The 24,667-nt window shown below is 42.5% G+C and overlaps 1 protein-coding gene and 1 long non-coding RNA gene across 3 annotated transcripts in view; one reads left to right on the plus strand and one right to left on the minus strand.

Annotated features, from left to right (window-relative positions):
- The window catches only part of KIF3C (kinesin family member 3C), a 41,735-nt gene extending 19,572 nt beyond the window's left edge, over window positions 1-22,163 (minus strand). The window contains exon 1 of the mRNA XM_026671554.2: window positions 20,034-22,163. Coding sequence (XP_026527339.1) covers window positions 20,034-21,446 — 1,413 coding nt within the window. The 5' untranslated portion in view covers window positions 21,447-22,163. The remainder of the gene's footprint in view (window positions 1-20,033) is intronic.
- Window positions 22,164-22,256: 93 nt separating this feature from the next.
- The window catches only part of LOC148132715 (uncharacterized), a 44,845-nt gene continuing 42,434 nt past the window's right edge, over window positions 22,257-24,667 (plus strand). For both annotated transcript variants that reach the window (XR_015748489.1, XR_015748487.1), the window contains exon 1: window positions 22,257-22,324. This is a non-coding gene — a long non-coding RNA (uncharacterized LOC148132715). The remainder of the gene's footprint in view (window positions 22,325-24,667) is intronic.

Here is a 24,667-nt window from a genome sequence, read left to right on the forward strand (position 1 = left end):
CCCACAGAACCAGTAGTAAAATATTTTGAATCCCACCACTGATGAAAACCAGTTATAAGTAACTTTTTTCAGTCCCATTGTGGCTTCAAACCAGCTATGCTGGCTGGAGAATTCTGGGAGTTGAAGTCCACAGTTGCCAAGTTTGGGGACCCCTGGCTTAGATTCAGAGAATCATAGAGCTGAAAAGGTATCTGAAGAGATCACAAAGTCCAATCCCTTGCTCAGTGCAAGTTCCACCATATAGCACTGACAGATAATTATCCAGTCCATTTGAAGACCTCTGTGGCAGGAGAGCTCTCCATGTAGCAAATCTTGCAATGGCTGAGGGGATTACTCTAGCCTGAACTTCTTTCCTTGTCATTTTTACCCATTAATACCGGTCCTGTGCTCTGGAGTTGTGGAAAATCAGTCCACTTTCCCTTCTGCTGTGATATCTTATTTATCACTTATGTGGGTTAAACTTGCCCGGATCATTTAATGATCCCTCTTTGGCTGGAAACAAAGCCAAATCCGTGGCTTTGTTTCCACGGTCCTTCATTGCCTTCCTTTGAACATGCTCTAATTTTTGAACTATGGTGACTAAAACTGTACTCCAAATGGGTCTGAGCAGGGGATAATGTAATAGAGCAATCAATTCTTCTGATGAAGTTTCCATTCTCTGTGCTCCCACTAATGCATCCTAAGGTAGCATTTGCCTTTTTTGGCAGCCACATCAGACAGTTGGTTGATATTTAACTTATGACTGTCAAGGACTCCCAGATCCTTTCTGTGTGTAATTAGTGTCAAGCCAAATGTCCTCCAGCCTATATTTGTGCTTTACATTTTTCTAACCTGATGCAGAATGTTATGTTTCTCCATTTTAAATTCCATCTTATTCATTTCAGTCTTCTACCTGTCTAGAAGCTTGCCTGTATTTGCCATCTCTTTGATTTTATTGTATGCCACTCAGTGTTCTTTTGGAATAATGTAGAAATAAAATATAATATTAAAATCTTCTTTCGTGTTCCTCACTGAATTTACACACACATTTCTAGTAAGGTAATTGAAACAAACTTCCCCATGGAACAACAACTAAGGAAGCCAGTCTCCATCTATAGGGCATATCATTTATTTATTAAGCCAATAAGCTTATACATCAATTTATAAGGGAAACTTATCTTTCCAAGGGGTACTTTGTAGCACCATCATTCAAGAGTCACCGAGGATCTACTATTTACTATTGATATGACACTCAGAGGTGCCAAATGTGTCTATTGATCCCCTACTTGCCACTCAGGTGGACAGGAATTCTAGGGTGCCATGAGAGAAGTCTGTGGACATGTTTGACACTAACCAGACTCTTCAGTGCTTTGTTTAGATATGTGTCCTTTTTGAGTATACAAGCAATAGCCACAAGGTGGCTTCTCCAGCTTGAAGCCATTCATCCCATATGGATGTCCTTGGAGTAACCTGGTAGTCCCAAACTACCATAAATAAAGGGGGGGCTGAGATCAGGAATTGATGTTTTGTGTGTGTAACCGTCCCTCTTCTGTGGAAAGAACTGCAATAATTACGAGTGCAAACTGGTTGCCAAGGGCCCACATTGCAATAATGTGACTGGGGAGGCATCATGATGGTAAGAACTTTGAGAACCAGTTGTAGGTGCCACTCATTCGGTGCCATCGCAATTTCAAAAGGTTGCTGAATAAGTGGCTGTTAACCAAGGACAACTATGCATATATTTTTATTATCATTTTTTTAGCCTTCTCTTACATGCATTTTTCTCATTCACTGCCTCTTTCACTTCATCATTCCATTCATACTTTCCTGCAGACTTCACACATTATAACATCAAAATTTTCATTCCACTCTAAGTACCTTCTACATCACATTTTCTTACGTCCATTTCTACTTGTTCTGTCACAAGATTAGTATCTACCTTCTCATTTTTTTTCATGCAGTACTTCTGTTTTATGCTCTCGCGATTGTTCTATTGAATTATACTTTTTATTTATCTCCATCAAGGTCCATTATATTTTAGCTAGAATTAATCTCAAAAACGGGCGAGAGATTAAAGAGCAGGTGCCAGTCTTACAAATGGGCTACCTGTTTCTAGCTTTCATGTCTCCTTGGTTGTGCTGTGGTGTCTATCACAAGCCATGAATGGGGCCAGCTCTAGGCAGGGACTGAATAGACAGCAACCTAGGAACACCTTAACCTGGGAGGCTAAGTAAGTAAGCCAGCATGCCTGCTTGAGGATTAAATATAATTAAGAAACAAATGAGTGCACTCCTTCAAATGCCCATAATGATTCTCATCTGTCAGAGTCCATTTCTCTTGAACTAAGTATAGCAGAATAACAAAAATGTTTGGTTTATATCTGTGACTAAGGGATTAAAAAATAAGAGGGGAAGGTTGCAAATATTTGTTAAGTAGCTACACCCAATCCAGTATCCCTCTCTTGTCTCTTTTATATAATACAGAGATCAGTAATGAACAACAATAACAACAAAAAAGCCTTCCAACTCAGGCTTCTTAGAGCTGAACAACTCAGAGATTCCAGAATTGCGATAATGTGTGAACCAAAGTGATTGTGTTCATTGGAGATGTGAATATATTGCCTCCCCACCTAAATACACAAATTATTAATGTCATCATGTGTTAGTTCAGCAGCAGTCATTCAGATGTCAGCAAGCCAGAGAGCTTCATCTCTGCAGCAGAAAGATAGGTTTCATTGTTAGGTGGCAATTTAACATTCAACTCACTGGATAGTTACAATTTCTATCCTATTAGATAGTTTCAACGTTTATCTGTTATGATATCCACAACTGGCCATTTACTATGCTTCTTCATGCATCATGTCCAAAACTAATATGATGGGGAAGTGAGGATTGTAGAGTTGTCAAGCAAGAGTGTATGACCATGAACAACTCACTAATCCTGTTTGTTCAAGTCATGAACTCCCAATTCAAAGAGAAGACCATTTGTTGAAAGTTCAGCTCATCAAAGTAAGTGACAACTCACTTCCTTAAGGTATGAGTTCAGAGGCCCTAAGAGCTGCTAACTCCCTGGAATATAGTCCTTTTGTATACCTCTAGACCTTTTGTATAGCTCTAGCCCATGGGGGCATTGCCCCATATATTAATTATATAATATATTATATGGGTTGCTACAAGTCACTAATAGCCATCTATAGATAGACATGACTATAAATATACACTTTCTCCTCCAATCATGTATACTGGTATATTGTTCTTTCTGAGAATATTGTAAACTTCCCCCTTCTCCCCAATAGCTTTGTATGTTCTCAATGGGCTGCTTAAAAAGCTTTGCTGTCTACATTTTTTCATAGGCTGCCCTCTAATTTTACTACACAAAGCTCTTGGGAGATCCCATCAGTTGCCGCTACTAGATTAAAAGATGAAATTGGAAACTGATACGCTCACCTCACTATAAGCACATCTCAACCAATTCTACCCACATTATTATGCACATCCCTTTAATCAAAATGCCCTACATGTGCGATATAAATTCAAAGCGTATTCAACTGTCTATTTACTATAAGATAGGAATAATTTTTTTTGGTTTTTCCCCCCAAATTTTGTTCCATTGTACTTTACTAATTTATTTGATTCATTTTGTTAGTTTTTATTGTTTTTATTTTTTGTTTTAAATATGGTTTTACATTGTGTAAGCCGCCTCGAGTCACCATGGGTGAATAGGTGGCAATATAAATTAAATAAATAAATAAACAAACATATTATTTATCCATAAAGATTTAACTGTACCTATACATATAGTTCTGTAATACCCTTCACTTTCTTATTAAGATATAAGAACAGAAGAACTTGCTAGATCAGCCCATGGATCACTTAGCCCACAAGTGACTAGGTACAAATACTGACAAAACTAAAAAGTCATTATAATACCAAGACGCAAGAATTATTTACATGATATGAATATTATAAAACTGAAAACAAGCAGATAAGAGAAGCCAAAGTCAAGAAGGACAAAGATCTCAGGAAGAAATTAGTACTTTCAGAGAGTTCTTAGAAGAGATAAGAAGCAGGTTTATGGTGACATTTCTAAAGACACGGAAGACTTCACAAAGTGTGCAAACTATTGTGCAACGTTCTTAATTTCACATGCCACAAAATAATGCTCAGGATCCTCTGTTGGATATAAGAGCCCTACACAGAAGAGAAGATGCCAGATGTTCAAGTTAATGGAACAAGAGAAATTAATATAGATGCTTGCTGAATAATTGAGAAAGCCAAATACCCCAAAGAAAACAATGTGTGCTATACTGGTCATAGAAAGGCTTTGATTATGGCAATCATGTCAAGCAGCAGAAAGTCCTTAGGAAAATGCATGTCCTAAAATATCTCATTGTACTCATGAGAAACTTATACACAGGACAGGAAGCCACACACTGATCAGACCATGATGAAAAGATTGGCTTTAGATCAGTGAAGGAGTGAGACAAGGCTATACACTCTTTCCTAATTTATTCAACCTATTGTATACGCTGAAGATATATTGACAGGACGAGAAGAACAGTGTGATTTTAAAATAAAAGGAAGAAACATCAATAACCTGTACTATGTTGATGGTACTACACTTCATAGCTAAAAATGCAAATAATCTACAAGCACCAGTAATAAAAATTAACAAGCACAATAAAAATTGGGATTAATGTTTAAACATAAAGATGATCAAATTAATTATAACAGATAGAGCAACTATCCTTATAATTAATAATAAAGATACTGGTACGGTTGGTAGCTTCTATCTACCAAGAGGATCGACTATCAACAATTCCTTTCAATCAATAAATACACTTCAACTAGGACATCATAGGATAGCAGTGAAGGCCTTGGAAAAGATATTCAGATACCATGGTTTATTTATATCTATGAAGACCAGAATTATGCAGGCAATGACTATCCTGTGACACTCCATGGAAGTGAAAGACTTTGAAGGAGTAGGATAAAAGAATATTGATGCTTTTGAACTTTGATGTTTGCAAAGACACCAGAAAATACGATGGGTAGCCAAGAAAACAAACAAATGGATGATAAATAAAATCAATGCAGAGTTCTTATTTGACACACAAATGACCAAGCTCAAATCATATTATGGATACATTCTGTAAAGACTTAGCTCTCTTGAGAAGGTTCTTTTGCTGGGAAAGGTTAAAAAAAAAGAGGAGGAGAAGGCTAGCAGCAAATAGATAGACTCAGTTACAGCAGTAACTGAGTATCTTTGGAAGAACTAGGGTAGGGACCTTGCTGGAGAATGTGGTCACTAAGAGCTGACATTAATTTGACGGCTCATAATCAATCAATAAAAAAACCACAAAGAAAAAAATCTCTCTCTTGTTCATTTATAGGAGAAACAGCTCAGGTTAACTCCTGAATGTTTTTAAAGTGAAAAAACGATATATTGATGAATAAGCTGGATAATGATTGCAACTACAATTGAGAGGATGGCTAAGCAGAATTTTAAGATTTATTCTGAAATGTTTAGAATTTTAATTATTAAATCTTTATCTAAATTATTACACTTTACATATATAAAAGCAAAAAAGCACTCAAGCATCATCACAAAATCTCCAGAACTGTAAAGCCTACAAACTTGAAATATGGCATGTATGTTCCTCTTGGCTTCTAAGAAAGGATTTTTCGAAATGATCATCAGAGCATTGGTATTTCGTACACCCTATTTCTCCAACAATACGCCCCCCCCCCAATAGGAAGTCCCAGCATGTTTTATAGGCATGAAATGAAATTAAGCCCCTCCCCCCCCAAATTAAGGCCTATATTAAAACATGCGAAACGGGGGGAATGGTGGGGGGGCTTGCTGTTAGGAAATACTTTTGTTGCACACCCGGATATGGTGCTGCCTGCGTTGACCCCGATATGAAGTGCCCCACCAACGCCGAGTCAACATCCAAGCCGTCACTGCCCGCCCGAAGATGCAAGGGGCGGGGAATTAAGTCATCCCCGAAAAGACGGCCTAGCCATTTTTTCGGGGCTCAAAAAAAAAAAAAAAAAGACCCGGCCTTATTATATGAGAAACACGGTATTATTATTAACATGCTCTGATACTAAGGAGTTCTACCTGAAAAGAAATCTGAAAAGAAATCTGTTCTAAATGCAAAATACAAGCAGAGGAATTTTAGTTTTAGTTTCACAGCACCAAGCAGCTTTAGTACAGAACAGTTGAGCTAAGCCATGCCCAGGCTCCTTGCTGTCTCCTTCTTGCTCACATAGCAAATACTGTTTCAGTTTCCAAACAGCCCTCAACTCTCTCACACACTGACAGGATGCTAGCCAGATGAATACCGATGGATGCTGGTAGGCAGAGGAAGAATTTTTTTCCTTTCTTTTCCTTCCCAAAATCTAAGCCCAACCACATAGTTTCAGAGCGAAGCATGGGTATCGAGCTGGTTTTATTAATAATGCTTTTCATCCCCCTCTGGAGAATATCTCACCTGCTGGGAGGGATGATCAGGGTTTTTTTTGTACAGACACAGACATTCCAGAGGCATAGCTAGCTCTCAAAACACAAGGGACCCACCCACCCTTTGTTGCTTTCACAAATCCTTGGATGACTTGCACCATCCCTTGATTTTGCATGATGAAATGTGGCGTGTGCCTGCTGCTCCTGACTGAATGATAAAAATGTAAGGAAGCAATGAACCATCCTGGATCCAGACAGATGATTTCATAAACTCTCAGCCTTCTCATCATTGAAGAACATTATTAAACAAGCTTATCAAATAAACCTGTCATAATTTGGATGACGGCCACCCAAGTGATGTAAACAATAAGTGAAATAAAACAGAAAGAGGCACACACATCCACGGATAAGCTCATAAACCAGCAACTTTTGAAAATATATAGCCTACCATTGAAGGCACAAGATTCATCTGTCATACATTGCAGATCCTAAGACTGCTCAGAATTCATATCAACACTATTGCTTGTCACCTAGATTTTGTATCAGTGTATTAGGCTAGTATTTCTCCATGTAACATGAACAAGTAATTCTTCCTGGTTCCAGTCCCAAATTCAGCACAATCACTGGCTGCACTTTTCTTACAAGAAAATCACAAATGGGTGACATTCACTGCAACCGAGTGTATGTCACAATTTTTTTTGAAACACAAAAACTGGATTTACATTGCAATGCTGATAAGTTAAGAAAAGTCTCCTACCTCCTATGAAAAGGGTATTTCTGTATCCATAATTTGTAATACAATCCAGTGATTCTCTTCCACCATGAATTATACATTGTATTACAACTGACCTTCTTCACTTAGTTGGAAATAAGGCAGGTGGTCAGTTATTTTCTTTAAATAAACTTGATTAGTCTTTTGTGTCTTTTAAAAACAAAACATTTTGTTAAAATGTGTAATACTATATATTTTATGTTTTTTTCCATATTTCTTTTTGAATATCCCTAACAAAAATAATTCTGGTTCCAGTTCTATTGCAGGTGGTCAGTTATATAGTATGTGTTTTTTTTTCTTATGTGCCCATCCCATTATATCAAACTGACACACCATAGAATAAGCCAAGTATGACAAAAAATAAAATTGATTAAATGTAAATTGCAATAAATATGGTTATCCCTATGCAGTATATATACATGTATTTGAACATTTCCTCCTCTGGTACATGAAAAAAAATGTACATCAATTACACAGAAAAGTACTGAACTAACTAACACTATAGAAAAATACTGGAGCATGCATGGTGGGTGAGGATAAGACAAAAAAGCTAAGATGGTGGTCATGGATGCAGGATTAAAGCTCTGCCTCTTTTCATGTAGTGTATGTTGCATGTGTAATGTGTGCTTAAAAGGGCACAGCTTCAATTGCAGTCACAGACATTGTCTTGACTTTCTTTGGCCTCCTCTGTGGATGCTCCTGAATGCAACAATGCATTAGGCAGCTCTGTACCTTGGCTACAATTCATACAGCCTTTTTAAAGAAAATCCTCCAGATGAGGCAGTGGCTAGCCCTATCTTTGCTCATGGATTGAAATATTTACTTTTGATCAGAAAACATTGGAGGAAAATATACAGACAGTGTTCAATTTTAATAATAAAAATACAAATAAAGTGGTTATTTTCCAGAAAATATCACAAACTACTAATAAAACCACACCCTGCATTAAAATCATGTTAAAGGGAGCTATAAAAACTTCATCAAAGAGCAGCCAACTGTGTATTATTTAGTAACACCTGAAAATTGAGGGGGGGGAGGGAAGCAATTTTTAAAGGGCAAAAGAAGGAGAAAAATACGGTGATAAAATCTGTCTAAATGACACAAATGGTGGTTATGGATCTCTGCTTACTCTATCACAAGAATTCCCTGCAATGCCTGGCAAATCTGTTGCCTAGCAACAGCTCCTCCCATTATTTCCCTTAGGAAACTCTTGTACTCTCCAATCTAGCCCTATTAGTAGATGCACGTTGCTATTCAGCCTCCAGATTTTCCTTCTTTGATGGTAATGTTTGCAAGCATAGGTTCAATTTAGGCAAAGTGTTAAGCTTTAAGACTGCTTGTGTAGTTCTGGTTTAGCATATTGACAGAATCCAGTGCCATTTTGGTTTCCAATGTGGCAATTGCGAAGCCAGGGCAACAATGGCGAAGTGGCTATTATGGTTTTTGGAGTTCCTCACCCACAAATATCTGGAGGTGAGATCCTATTTGCAGAATCAAGCTGTAGGGAACAGATAGGACTGCCACTACTGTATAGGCCTCCTTGCTACATACAGGTAAGTTCTCAACTTACGAATACAAATGGGACCATAATTTATGTTGCTAAGCAAGTCAGTTATTAAGTGAGCCACTCTTGGTTTTATGACACTTCCCCACCCTGGTTATTAAGTAAATCATTGCAGTTATGTGAACCATGCCATCTTTAAGCCAATCTGGTTTCTCCCATTGACTTTGCTTGTCAGAAGCCAGCTGGGAAGGTCGCAAATGACCCTGAGATGCTACAGCCATCATAAATCCATGCTGGTTGCCAACTGCCCAACCTTTGATCATGTGACCATGGCAATGCTGCAATGGTCACAAGTGCCAGGACCAAGTTATAAGTCACATTTTTCAGTGTAGTTGTAACCAGGAAAGGTCACTAAACAAATTAGACTGTCTACTATTGACCTCACCCCTTTCCTAAGAGGTCTGTAGGGGCGTGCATAAAGCGCACCAACGTGCCTACCGTCCCTGTCCTATTGTTTCTCTTATTCTTTTATTTTTCTTATATGTACCCATTTCATGTATTCACAACTATGTATACACTTATACTTATTATCTTGTAAACAATTGGCAAATCAAATAAATAAATAAAATAAATAAATAAATAAATTGATTGAAGATGACCTGTTATGGCTTCCTTACCTGAACTGCTTGACATTGTGCCTGGGTTTTCCAGCTTATGGTACTGGAAGATGTCAACTTGCCTTCCCCAGGTGTGGAGTCTGAAGTGGCTTGGGAGTTCACAGCTGCCACCATGGCAACCATTGACTTGACCCAAGTCATCAAGAGTTAGATGCATAGGAGGGGGGTCACTTATTGGAACTGTTCTTTCTCTAGGGGCAGTTCCAATGTGATCTGGAACTGGGGATGTTGCTCTTGCCCTTGAGCTACAGATCATAGTTCTAGAGTTCTTCACGCCTATCAATTTGTCTGCCCAGATACCGTTAGACCTCAGTTCAATTTAGGCCTTAGTCATCTCTTGGGATTAGAATTTGGTGACAGCCTTGATTCACATTGTACCTTCATGGCCTTTCTCTACACATGGATCTCAGAGGTCTCCTGGTTTTCAAAGGAACTGGGAAATAAAATGGCAGAAGAGATTAGAGCGCTGCTGGAAGAAACAGTATTGGATCCCTACCAGATCTGCATACATTACTGAGGTAGCCCTTTGACCTATGATGGGACTGAGATGGGGGTAATACATTCATCCCGGTCCTTCTAAATCTCTTGATGGCTTTCAATGCCATTGATCATTGTATCCTTCTGGATCAGCTCAGGTGGTTAGGAGAGACACAGTGTCGTGTCTTCCTTCTTTCACAAAAAGTCCCCATTCCTGTTGATGTGGGGGGAGTCCTCAGTTCTTGCTCAGGTTTCATTCCCCACCCACCCACCCACCCACATTCTTAACTAGCATCTACATGAATCTCCTGGGTGACGTTATCTGTTGTCATGGGATTGGATATCAACAATATGCTAATGATACCTATTTACATAACTCTTGGCCATTGATCTTCTATCTTGGTGTCTAGTCTAAAGGCTATAGGGGTCTGGATAGGGAAAAATAGATGAAGCTCAATCTTGGATATGAGTGGGGATGTGGTCACATTGTCCCAAATACACTTGGTTTGCAATTTCTGGATCCTCTAAGATAGGGGTCCCCAACTCCTGGTCTGTGGAGTGGTACCAGGCCATGGCATGCCAGAAACCAGGCCATGCAAACAAGTAAAGCTCCATCCGTGGGATGCAGGCAGCACACAAAACAACCCCCCCTCTCCGGTTCATAAAAAAACCTTTGTCCACCAAACTGGTCCCTGGTGCCCAAAAGGTTGGGGGAGGCTGCTCTAAGATACACAGTCAATCAGAATAGAGCTGGAAGGGACCCTGGAGGTCTTCCAGCCCACCCCCTGCTCAAGAAGGAGACCCCATACCATTTCAGACAGGTGACTCCACAGATAAACTATCAACAACTTCTGAAAGCAAGCTGTTCCACTGGTTAATTGTTCTCACTGTTAGGAAGTGTCTCCTTAATTCCAGGTTGCTTTGTATCTTTTCTTTTATGTATACTGAGAGCATTTGCACCAAGACAAATTCCTTGTGTCTCCAATCACACTTGGCCAATAAAAAAATCTATTCTGTTCTGTTCTGTTCTGTTCTGTTCTGCTCTGCTCTGCTCTGCTCTACTCTATTCTCTCCTTGATTCATTTCCATCCATTTTTTCTTGTCTTGCCTTCTGGTTCTTTGGAAAATAAGCTGACCCCCTTTTCTTTGTGGCAGCCCCTCAAATACTGGAATACTGCTATCATGTCACCGCTCGTCCTTCTTTTCTCTAGACTAGCCGTATGCAAATCCTGCAACCGTTCTTCATATGCTTTTGTCTCCAGGCCTTTAACCATCTTAGTTGTTCTTCTTTGCACTTTTTCCAAAGTCTTAACATCTTTTTTGTAATGTGGTAAGCAAAACTGGATGCAGTATTCCAGCTGTGGTCTTACTAAGGATTTATAAAGTGGTACTAATACTTCATGTGATTTTGATTCTATGCCTTTGTTGTTTATACAACCAAGGATTATATTAGCTTTTTTGGCTGCTGCCGCACACTGCTGGCTCATGTTTAAGTGATCGTCCACTAGGGCTTCAAGGTCCCTCTCACAGTTACTGTTTCTGAGCCAGGATTTTGTCTAACCTATACTTGTATCTTTGGTTTTTCCTGCATAGGTGGCAAAACCTTGCTTTTTTCCACAATCAATTTCATGTTGTTGGAGAGGGGATATTGTTCAAGTCTGTCAAGATCTTTTGGGATCCTGAGCTTGTCTTCTGGGCTGTTGGCTATGCTTGAAGAACATCTTCTAAAATGAGAAGTTCCCCCCCACCTTCCCAATTTTGGAGTAAAGGCTTCAACCTGCTATAAAAATACAAATCAAATCAGAAGTTATGAATCCCTGGTTTAGAGCTTAGCATTAGCAGCCAATGTATTCAGTAAATACAAACCATACTTTAGTGTCAGTAATATTCAGAGAAAGGTTCAACAGCAGGAGAGAAACTGTTAACTTCCTGAGTATGTTAGAGGCTTCAAAAGTGTCTCTTTGTCAGGTCTCTGAATATCCCTTACAAGTTAACATTTCCCCCCAAGAACAATTTAATCCAGCAACTTAAACATATAAACTCATATTACAAATTTTGTTTTCAGTTTTTGGCTCTTCTCGTTGATTTCAGACATTTCACCAGCTGTTGCTGATACATTTTCAAGCCCATTTGAGTATCAAAAAGGCTAGAAATGTGTTATTTTTAAATAAAGTGTCATCATGTGGAAATATAGTGTGTGTGTGTGTGTGTTTGTGTGTGTTTCTTGCTCCTATGGAATTATAATGTGCACACAGCCTTGCCGAAGTGGGAAAAAAAGACTACTGTTGTTCATTTGATTGCTGTCCAACAACAGTCTCCCATTTAGAAATAGATGAAGGATGAGCTCTGCCCCATTTCATCTTTTGGCATTACTAATGCAATGCTGTTGCTTTCCCCACCATCCGTTCTGCCAGTAAGAATCACATCTCTGAAACTGCATTGTGTGCACATGCTCCCAAAGGGAGCCTAATCTAGAGCGCAAGTTACTCTGCCTAGCCCTACAGCCTACATTCCCAGTGCTTGTCAAAATTAGGTCAGCCTTCCGTTGCAATTATGTTGCTGAAGGCAGCTGCTGATCAAAAACAATTCCATCAAGCATGATAGTAAAATAGCAGCATAAAAAAAACAACCCTCACACGATCTCTCTTTGTTTTAGATTTAAGTTTCCTTTGCTAAAATCTTGCAAATTAAAATAGAATGCAATTCCACCACAGGAACCACAAGGGCAAAACAGAGCTCTAACATAAATTATTTTCTGATCAGATTCACACAACATACTTAGTCATGGTTTGCTTAAACATGGCTTGTTGGAAAAGTGACAAATAGGTGGATGTATAGAATATATACAGCTGAACCAAGCAAACATTATGGCTTAGAGCCAGGGGTGGGATTCAAATTTTTTAACAACTGGTTCTGGCGTGGCTTAGTCGGTGGGAGTGGTTTGGTGGTTATGTGACTGGGTGGATGTGGCTTGGTGGTCATGTTATTGGCTGGGCGTGGCCAACTCAATATCACTCACATTGAAGCATGCATCTCCTCGCCTGGCCTCTCATGACTGTGGGGATTCTGCGACAGTCGTAAATCTGAAAAATGGTCATGTCACTTTTTTCAGTGCCATTGTAACATTGAATGGTCACTACACACAAGCAAAGTACCAGCAAAGGAGGGGATAAAAAACCCAGAGAAGTTTCTAAGACAGGAAGTCTAGTCCTGCCAAGAATGTAATAAGGGTTAACGGAGAGGCAGTTTCTGTAAGCAACACCAGAATGTTTCCTTCCTGCCTTCCTTACAGGATTAGGCCAGAAATTTCTTCTAACAACCGGTTCTCCGAACTGCTCAGAATGTTAACAATCGGTTCTAGCGAATAGATGCGAACTGGTAGAATCCCACCGCTGCTTAGAGCTCAAGCCAACAGATGGAAGGTCAGTGAACTTTTCTCTGGAGCTGAGGAAAGATTTGCTACTTTTCCTCACTGACAATTCCTCTTTTTCCTGTTGAGCTGGTGGGAACAGCTGGAATTCTGAGCATGGTATAGGGAACTTGCAAAATGGCTGGTGTGGCAATAAAATATTCACAGCCCGAACACAAGCTGAGATGCTTTTTCAGTCTCAGCTTACCTCTGCTTTCTTTTTTCTGGGCAAGAGGATACACTCTCAAAAAATGCTCTTTAATTTTCGGTAATGGGGCCTAGAACATCTTGGGCACCAAGAGAGGTTCTGTGGATATACTGGTAGCCGAGGATGTCAAACTCAAAAAGCTAGATATTTGGCCAGGAGTTTTGAGGCAGTGGCCTTCATATTGACTCTCCTGGGCTAATTGGACTACTAACCAGATTTAGGAGAGACTCATTACTGTCATGCATTACTGTCACCCCCAAGATCTGGCCAGCTAGTTTCTGGGGTCTTTGTCATGTTAGGGTGGTAGACATGCACAGCCACCTATCTTTTCTTTGGCTCTTGATGTGCCAAACCAAACCCTATGCAGCAAAATTTGGTTCAATGATCATTTTATCCAACATGTCCTTGTGATTACTGACCACTCCCAGGAAGCCAAATGCGAGAGCTTTTTGAAAGCAGTACAATATCAAAGATCTGAGCATGACCACTTTTCCTGCTATTTATATCACTCCCATTATCTTTGTTGCCTTTGTATGCATTGCAAGGCTCCTGGGTTCTTCTTCCAAGGTGGCAAAAACAGCCGCATTAAACGAATGAAGCAGCCTTACACCATTGCCTAAGTTCAGGCAATGCATTAAGCTGAAGATACTTTAAACACTGATTATAAAATTACCCCTGGCCAGGTATATTTAACATGCTTGGTCACAAGTCATGGTATACAAACCCACAATGGCTCAGTTCAGATAATGTATTTCCCCAGGTAAGACCACTGATCACTCATGATATTCATTATTATCCCTTGGCCCACCTACTGGAAATGAGATCGTGTCCTTTTCGGGGCTGCTAAGCTGGTCAGTCTTAGATCTGATTTTTTACACAATATTCCATAAGGCTGGATTATGTGTTAAAGAAAAGGAGGGCTTCCCTCTGTTTTCCATCCATCCGTTCACAAAGCTGCCTCTCTCCGGAACACAATGATCTCCTTCTTTTCTAGGCCACCATTGACCCAAGACTGTATGGGCTGGGGGGACTTGTTATAGGCATTGTGCTTGTTCATTGAGAGGGTAACTCCAACCAACAGAAGGGAACATTCATGCAGATGCCATTTCCCCACATCTCCCTCCCTCCCTTTAACTACAAGAGGTCAGTCAGATGCCTCTGCTGTCTTCTTGGAAGCTGAGAGGTCCATATCTGGGTGAGCTTTGTTGGGACTCTTCAGGGCATCCTCTGTGCCCGTCCAATCCTGGAAAGCCAGGATTTCATATCAAACAAGGGAATATCATGGACATGCCGTTTCCTCACAACTGATCTAGGATTAGGAAAAAAAGGGATCCAGGTTTTACCCCTAGAAATCGGATTTCAGAGACTAAAGAGGAAGGAGGGAATCACTGCCTTCTTCATCTCACTGAAGCCTTAATTCCCAGTATAGCAGAGAAGGGAAGAAGCCTGATTCTAAGAAAGCATCGTGCCCCTCATCTGCACACTGAAGGATACTCCTAAGAGTAAGTAACCCATAGCTTATAAATTGCATGAGATTGCAGGCCTTTTAAAAACTTTGCTTAACCACCAAGATTTTGTCAATGAAATTCAGCAGCGAAGTATCAAAATGCGGAACTTTCTTTCAAAAGAAAAAAGAAAGGGGAAGGGGAGGTATATCCAGCCCCTGTACATATTTATCTTACTAAAAAAGAAAAAAAGGTAAACTTTAAAAAGTGAACCAAGGCCGGAGGTGGTATTCAGCAGGTTCTGACCAGTTCTGGAGAACCGGTGGCGGAAATTTTGAGTTCAGAGAACCAGCAAATACCACCTTGGATTGGAGATTTTACAGTATCCTTCCCCTGCCACGCCCACCAAGCCACGCCCACAGAACTGGTAGTAAAAAAATTTGAATCCCACCACTGAGCAAAGGACCTGAAATTCTGGCCCCACCCTTTCCAGTGGCTTCAGTGTATCACCACCACAACCTTGGGGTCCTTAGTGGACCAAAAATAACAGATTTTTTTAAAAAACCCAACATACTTTTGGCTGCAAAACAACCTTCCATTCCTGACTTAATCCTGTGTCCAATAAATCTTATAAGCCATGGGCAAAGCCCAGATAGCATGGAGTTTTTCACCATAGCTCTCATGATCAGTGCACATTCAGTCTTAGCTATTCATCTAGCCAGTGATACTGTCTGCATTTGCAATGAGACCACACCATTTGTAGGGCAGTTCCAAAGTTGTAAGTTTCACCTGGGGAGAATACCTCTAGCCATGCACAGCTTTATTCCCTCCCTCAACCCAATCAATCAGCATAAATAATGGGCTTACAAAAACACCCCCACCCCCAGTTTCAAATTTATAAGCCCCTTGTCTACTTTTGGGGTAAGTTTGCTCAAATACAATTTGGTCCTTTTTTTGAGTTCGGCTTCTTTCTTTGCCTCTTTGCATTGTCCGGTACCAAGAATAATATGCAAATAGGTGTTTGATGGGTGCCGATCCCCTTCATGGGGTCCAGTGGTTTCTCCCTTAGGAAGGAAACCTTAATTCCGCAAAGGCCAGTCGTAATCCTGGAAATACGAGGGCTATCCACAAAATAGATTATGTTTTCGTCTGTAGCAAGAAGGGGCGGAGCTAACGCGGCCATCTTTGGTCTGTGCGTCCGCCGCCCAGTCTGCATCTAGTTGTGCTAGTGGGAGGTTCGTATCGTTGCCCGTTATTTCACAGCAAACGTTTGAAATGTGTGCTGCAATTGAAAATCCCTCGAGTTGTGAGGTGTGATCAGTGATAAGGTTTTTGTTGGCAAAAAACCATAAACCGATATAAATTTTTCGGCAACTGTGTGAAGCGTACGGGGACAACATCATCACTGAAGGTGGAGTGCGCCAATGGTGCATTAAGTTTTAAAATGGCCGAACTACGGCACTTGAGAAGTCCTGAATGCTTTCAAGTGGGAGATTTTTCCTCATCCGCCCTACAGCCCCGATCTTGCACCAAGTGACTACCACTTGTTTCCGAGGATGAAGACCTGGCTTGGAACACAGCGCCTGAGATTTGAGCCAGTCAGTCACGCCCGCCCGCAGTTCCGCATCGTTGTCAAAGCGCTGTGTTCCAAGCCAGGTCTTCATCCTCGGAAACAAGTGGTAGTCGCTTGGTGCAAGATCGGGGCTGTAGGGCGGATGAGGAAAAATCTCCCACTTGAAAGCATTCAGGACTTCTCGAGTGCCGTAGTTCGGCCATTTTAAAACTTAATGCACCATTGGAGCACTCCACCTTCAGTGATGTTGTCCCCGTACGCTTCACACAGTTGCCGAAAAATTTCTATCGGTTTATGGTTTTTTGCCAACAAAAACCTTATCACTGATCACACCTCACAACTCGAGGGATTTTCAATTGCAGCACACATTTCAAACGTTTGCTGTGAAATAACGGGCAACGATATGAACCTCCCACTAGCACGACTAGATGCAAACTGAGCGGCGGATGCACAGACCAAAGATGGCCGCGCTAGCTCCGCCCCTTCTTGCTACAGACGAAAATGTAATCTATTTTGTGGATAGCCCTCGTAGCTGGTTTGGCTCTAGCTTAACATGTCACATGAATTCATCTATTTTGATTTATAAACTATGGGTTATGCCTTTGTATGTTGTCTAAGCCGAACCAACAATGGTTTATTCCTTAAAACTATGGCTTAAAGGAACCCACGTGGGAAAATACCTCTCCTTTAAAACGATCTCCCACATTTAGTTCTTTAAACATACTCTTGAAGATGTGCACGTTGGAAATAAAGAGGGTAAAATGAAGGCGTCATGGAATGTTTGCTGTTTTTATTGCTGTAGTCATTCACTATGTTTTATCTGCTTTTACCCTCAGGACTGCTAAGATAAGCATATACAATTATATAGCTATTTACTTCACACCAAGCCTGCAAAGCTTGCAAACCGTCTGATATAACTAGGATAAGCCTGCCCCACTCATGCTGGCACAGAAAGGGAGCTTTGCGCAGATCCTATCAGTCAAAGAATCCCAAGTGTGGTTCCAGTAGAAGAGCCTTCTCTGCCATACCACCTGCCCTTTGGAACATCCTCCTACCCTCCAACTGCTTCCATCCCCCTATCCATCCACAAGAATCTGAAAAACTGGCTCTGCTGGTTGGCCTGGGGATCCAATGGGGAAGTAACGCACTGGAGGTGACTACTAGGTGGCTAGCAAACCTAGCATTTTCCCATCTGCCCATTTTTTTATTCTCATATCACTATGTTCTCATTGTTTTCTTTTTCATTGCTTATTCCACTATTCCATCACTTTGCTGCTGTTATGTTTACACTTCTTTTCATTTCTCCATTTTTATTGTTGTAAGCCACCTACAGTAGCTCCATGGTGAGACAAATTTAACAGATAGGTAAATAAATGTACGTTACACTCAGGAACAGCAAGTGAACTAAAGTCACCATTTCAGCTTCCAATATGAGCAAATATTTTAACTGAGATTTGTAAGGTGAGGGAGGGAACAATGCTGTAGTCATTGGTTTCTGTGGATAGTAGGCTCCAACTCTCCTGGCCTTTTGCAAAGCAGTGAAGATTTGGCATTTCCCCAAGCATTGTGGTCAGGATGTTAATTACTGGAGTTCTGCCTTGGGTGTATATGATGGGGACACTGAAATTTTATTGGGGCCTTCCTTCCTTCCTTCCTTTTTAATCGATTGTTCAGTTGGATTTGGTTTACATCTAGAATCTGATGGGATAGATAGGCAGACACATACATTGGATGGAAAGATGGATGGATAAATGCAAAGTTGTTGTTGAAGAATTCCAAAGTTTGGTTCTTGGAATGTCCAATTAGTTCTAGGAGAGGAGGGAAACCTGGTAGTTTGACATGAGATTTTCTAAAATCCATAGTTTGAGGCAGACACATTATTTTTGGAAGCCTCAGTGGGACTTTGTGTTTTCATCCTGGAAGCACAGTATAGAACAAGGGTCTCTAACCTTGGTAACTTTAAGCCTGGAGGACTTCAACTCCCAGAATTCCCCAGCCAGCTTTGCCTACCCCACCCACTGTTCGCAAAGCATCCTGGGGAATGTAGTCCTGCTTTTGTTGCCTTCTTCTTCATTCACAAGAAGCTTTGCTGGCTGGGGAATTCTGGGAATTGAAGTCCACCAGTTGCCAAGGCTGGAGACCCCCGGTACAGAATCACTATAAACATTTCAGAAGCATTCATACAACCATGTCAGCTAAAGGCAAAGCAGCTACATTTGCCCAGTGTACTGTATTTGATTTTGATTTGAAATCTTAATTAGGTGGTTTTTTGTGTGTGTGGTTTTTTTTTTGCAGCTTAGCATCTTGGGTGAACCTCAACCGTTGAGTTAGTTTATGCTTCAATATATTGCATGAATCCTTCAAACTGATTACTTTAGTAACCAACTGAAGCATTTTCCATAAGCACAGATATATGCTCCATAGTCTGAATCGTGGTGCACACCCACCCATTTTTCAAGAGAGATGAGAATCAAATCTGGAGGCAAGAACTTCATGCTTGGCCCACAGGATGGGCCCTATCTTGCTGCACTTCCCAGGTCACGCTAAAAGCCAACCACCAAGGGCATAGACAACACTTGCAGATCTGGCCAAACAAGAGTCAGCAAAAAGATACAGATACAGTTTAGGGGAGGAAATGACCTTTGAGCATCCTTTAGGTATACTTTTCAGTAAAAGCTGGGACAGAAATAGGACAGGGGAAAGTTCTCACTTAAACTCTTAATTTGCTGCAGGCGGAGCGACCTGAAAGACAGGGAAGGTTGCATCCCCTCTTGTTAACAGCCATTTGCAGAGACAAAAGGAAACCCATCAGAACTGCAGGAACAATTGGCCAACCTCCCAGAGGTACCGGCCAATGCGTATGCAGGAGGTCACCTCCACCCAGTCATAGCAATGGCCTTTTCTCTGCCGCTTTGTTGTGCAATGGAAGAGCTTATTAGCTGAAGCTGCCAGCCCTAAACACCAAAGACCCCCTCCTGGGCTGCATCGCTCCACAGTTCAGCCACTCCTCCTCCTTCCTGGCCAGATGGAGCAGCGTCTGACAGCCTATGCAAAGGAATCCAACACATGACAGCGCATAAACCTAAGCAAGAGGCCCAGCAGATACTGCAGCCAACAGAAATCCATTACTGCCACAAGGTCCAGTGTGCGCTAGCAGACAAAATATTAGCATGTGGCCTCTGTCTCCCCAGGAAGTCACACCTCTTTTCACTGAGCATCAACCCACATTTACCACCAGCGTTGCTGGAATAGGCCTCATAATGAATGGCTGCATGATGAGTTAAGAATCCAAGAAGTCTATCTGATTAACTAAGTATTATTAAAGGGGTGGGGGAGTGAATTAATCTTAATAGAGAGCCTCTGAACATATCAGATGATATTTAGGACAGCATGGGAGCTCCTACTCCACCTGGGAAATAATGTCCTGCCTCACTGGGGGTTTTTTCCCCCTGAATGCACAAGTGATTGCTCAGTGCTGTGTACCTGAACCACACTTCAGAAATGGTGGTATGAATGAGGCTTACCTTGTATTTGATTGCTAGAAGTTCAGTGGCCTCTTGTTCCTTCCTCAGTTCCTCAATCATCTTTTCTTTCTCTTCCAGTAGCTTTTGCTTCTCCTCATTCACCAGGCTGTGGTCATCTTGGATCGCTGCTTTCTCCTCCTCCAACCTCTCCTTTTGCTCCTTCAAGTAATTTTTCATGTTTTTTTCTAGCCCTCCATCCTCATTGTCCTCTGCTTCTTCACTTTCCGGGGTTCCTTCCCCATCTATGGTTTTCTTTCTCCGGCTACTCCTCCGCCTTTTCTTGCTCAGCATCCCACGTTTCTCCAACTGGGCCTTCAGGCGGGTGATCTCCTCCTGGAACTCCCGCAATAGTGTATCTTTAGGATCCTCATTGACCCGTGGCTTGTTCTTGATGTTTTTGGCCCTGTTAGCAAATCGGAGGGTTGACAAGCTCTCATCGTAGCTGTGGGAAGCTGGGCCCAGCGTGGCTACCATGATGGTCTTGGCATTGCCACCCAAAGAGTCCTGCAGAAGGCGGGTGAGCTTAGAATCCCGGTATGGGATATGGGTGCTTTTGCCATCCACCAGGGCTGAAATCACATTCCCCAGAGCAGAGAGGGAGAGGTTGATCTTGGAAGCTTCTTTGGGTCGTTCACCCTGGGCACCCATCTTGCTCTGCCTTTCACTCCCAGCCAAGTCCACCAGGTTGAGCTTTCCTACCCGGATGTGATCCTCTCCATCTGGCCCAGCCTCACTGCACTCCACCGTGATGACAAAGATGGCGTGTGAGCGGGAGCTGTACTCGTTCATGTTCGTGCTGCCCACCGATCGTGTTTGGTTCCCCAAATTCATGACATGTTCAATTTCTTTGACGTTTTTTGTCACAAAGGACGAAAGGTCCTTGATGTAAACCCCCGTTTCCGGGTTCTCTTTCAGCTCCAATTTCTTACTCTGGTCTTTTGCCAGGAGATCTCGGATCTCTTCTTGATAGATCTCCAAATAGGAAGCCCTGACCAAATATTGCTGGTTCTGCGAACGGGAGATATGGGTGAAAATGTGCTCAAAGGAGATGGGGATGACCCCTCTCTTCTCGGGGTCAGCCCAGATCCCTTGCATAGTGTAGGTCTTCCCGGTACCGGTCTGACCGTAGGCAAAGATGGTGCCATTGAATCCTTGGAGGACTGAATCTATCAAGGGCCGGACCGTTTCGTCATACAGGTCTGCCTGCTTGGAGGTGGCATCGTACACAGCATCGAAGGTGAAGGTTTTGGCCAGTTCCCCTGGAGAAGCCTTGGGGTTCCGGATAGTCACCTGGCCCAGCTTCACATCCATGTCCAGGATCCTCTCGTAGCCGGTGGCTTCCTCTTTCCTGCTCATGGGGCGGCAGCGGACCACCACTTTCAGAGTCTCGCTGACCCTGGGCCTATTAGCCATCGCGAAACCGAGACACGCGGGGATGGGGGTGTCCCTGCTCCCGGGGGCTTTCCTTGCCCTTCGGCTGTCAGGGCTGGGCAGCGGCAGCACCGTTCCCAGGCATGAGGTCCTCCGCTCCGAGTGGCTGCTCCGCTGCGGCAGCGGAGTTGACAGGCTGGCGCGGCTGCGGGTTATCGCGGCACCGTCTCTTCCGCACAATAGGTAGAGTTTAAAGGCGTGCTCCCTTCACGGCATCATCCCGCCTCGGACCACGGACCACCCATGCCGGCTCATCCCGCCGCGAAGGCTGAGGCGGGGGTCGGGAGGGGGGGAGAGAAAGGGGTGTGAAGGAAGAAGAGAAACGGTGCGGCTTTAGCCTTCCCCGCAGGCGGCGGACGGCGTGGGCCCCGCTCCCCCTGGCCCTCTGGCTTTTCTTCCTGATCTCAAGAGCTCCGCGGCGAGTCCCTCAGCAGCTCCCGAGGCGATCCGAAGGGCTCGCGAGTCGCAGCGCCGGAGGCTCATTCATTGCAGCTCAGCAGCGGCGACAGCAGCTGCCGCCCCTCTCACACGTAAGAGAACGAGGGAGGAAAACAGAAGGGAGGGAGGGGGGGAGAGAAGCAGCGCCCGGAGGGAGATGCTCCTGCCGCCGCTGCCGCCGCTGTTGATCCGGTGGGAGGGGCGGGGAGGAGGGGGCTGGGTGATAACAGAAAGCGTCTCCTCATCCTCAGATGCTGCCCACCCCCAGAAAGGGAACACCAGCAGCTCCTCGGCTACCCCGCCCACTGTTCGCAAGGCATCCTGGGGAACGTAGTCCTGCCTTTGTTGCCGCCGCCTTCTTCTTCTTCTTCTTCACCCACAAGGAGAAGGATAACAACTCTGAGCCGGTCGACTTGTAGAAGGTAGGCTGGTGCTGTAGGCTGTGGGGTGGGGAGGTGTTTCTTAAAGGGACAGGCATCTTTCGGCCATTCGGAGCAAAACAGGGAGCCTCCGGATCAATAGAAAGGCCATGATAATTCATCATCAGAATCGTTCAGGCATTTGAATGTTTGGGACTAGCACCAACCAACAAAAACCTTTCCCCACGGAGTGAAGTGGCTGCTACATTCTCCCAGACTGCTGGGCATCATCACCTGAGACCTTCAAGAAGAGATTGGACTGCCATTTGTCAGAAATGGTGTAGGGTCTCCCACTTGGGTGAGGGGTTGGACTAGATGACCTACAAGGTCCCTTCCAACTCTGATTATCTGTTATCTGTTATCATGGGGGTATAATGTAGTAAAGAGTGGCCGATTCGATTTAATCAAAATGTATGTACATCGTATTCCTTGACAGCCTCTTTAAAAAGTGGGCTTCTGTTAGGTCTCACTGTCATTTTATATGCAGTTGTGGTGACTGGGGCAAACCCAAGATTAGGCAGGACTAGAAAAGAGCTTTTTTCTTGAGACCAGAAAAAGAAAAGAAAAATCCATTTGGGATGTAAAACAGCCTAGCAGAAGGAAAGACAGCTCTCACACAGATGGCACAGACCAGCAAGTTCTCCTAAACAACTCATCTCTAGCCCCACTTCCGTGCCAGGTCTGAGCTGCAAAAATCTCTGGAAAGAGACAAGTTATTTGCTGTCACCTAGTGGTCATCCAGCAGCAGTGGGTCTCCTAAAATAATACACTTCCATGGGTTCATTTCCATGGGTTCCTTAGGGCATTAATTAGCGCACCTTGGGAGAGTTACATTTTGGGCTTTGGGGGTGGGATTGTCTATTTGAGGCATCTAGATATCCTGGATCAGCCCTAAAACTGTAATAATAGAAACATTCAGGTATTGATGATACATAGAAATTTGCTATTTGTTTTCTAAATCTTCACCTCCTACATCAGCAGCTGGCTGTATCTGGTTGAGTCTGGAAGTATAGATCAGGCTTTGCTAGTATTTAAACCAGTATTTAAGCTCCCAGAATTCCCCAGCCAGCATGCTGGGAAAAGGTAACAGCAAATTATATTGGTATTGCTTCCAAGAAAATGCATGGACATGTGCATATAGTTAGCAGGAGTTGGATTCAGTGATGCTTTATTTTATCTCCTTTTTCTTATTCCTGAAAATTTAATTAACCTATGTACCCATTTTTACAGAACATTTAGCAGAGAAATCTGAATAAAAGATATATTGGGGGGGGGACAAATTGCATGTTTGCATGAATCTCTAAATGAAGAGTTCCCACAGAATACAGAGTTAAATACTGTACAAATTACGGTAGTTCTACAATATGTATATACATGCACACCGGTACATATATATATTATTAGATTCAAAATAAGAAAATGGTGAATACGGTAGATGCAAAGGCTTAGGCAGCCTTCCAGTCACTACTTGGCAGAAAGGAATAATGTACTTTCTGTATTTTACAGAATGTATTTTTAGTTTTGCTTTTGATATTTTCCCATTCTTCTTGCAGAACCTATCTAGCTTAAGAACAACCCCTGAGTTCCTTACATGCTTTAGATGTCAAGATCCCCACAGATCCTGAATAATATTCAATCCTGTTGACTGTGAAGCTGTTCCAAAACCTTTATCTGTCCTATACAGCCATTCCATGGTTGGTTTGGAAATGTGTTTCAAATACACATAGTCCCTGACTTACAACCACAATTGAGCCCAAAATATCTGTTGCTAAGCAAGGCGGTGGTTAAGTGAGTTTTGCTCCATCTTATGACCTTTTTGCCACAGTTGTTAAGCAAATTGCTGCAGTTGTTAAGTGACTCTTGCGATCAGTAAGTAAATCTGGCTTCACTCACTGACTTTGCTTGTCGGAAGCCAGCTGGGAAGGTTACAAGTGGTGAGATCACATGAACCCAGGACAGCGCAACTGTCATAAATGCACGCCAGTTACCAAGTGCCAGAATATTGATTGCGTGACCATAGGAATGCTGCAACAGTCATAATGTGAAAACCAGTCATAAGTGACTTTTTTCAGTGCTGTTGTACTGGTCACTGAACAAATGGTTGTAAGCTGAGGACTATCTGTACTGTACTGTAGCTGTTTTGCACAAATATCTAACTAACTTCTTTGCAGCTTCCGTTCCCTTTTGCAAACTGAATTACTTGCTCTGCCCACTTACAATGCATTATTAATGATTGCTGATCCAGCTACTATCCAAAAGCAGGTTGACCTTTGCAAGCAACCAACAATAATAAACCTAAGCAAAATCAAAACACCGGCCAGAAATCATTGCAGGTGGGATGCAGAG

Source organism: Notechis scutatus, chromosome 1, assembly GCF_049901735.1.
Source record: "Notechis scutatus isolate UNSWTSFEM ecotype Mainland chromosome 1, rNotScu1.2, whole genome shotgun sequence".
Classification (NCBI taxonomy): domain Eukaryota; kingdom Metazoa; phylum Chordata; class Lepidosauria; order Squamata; family Elapidae; genus Notechis; species Notechis scutatus.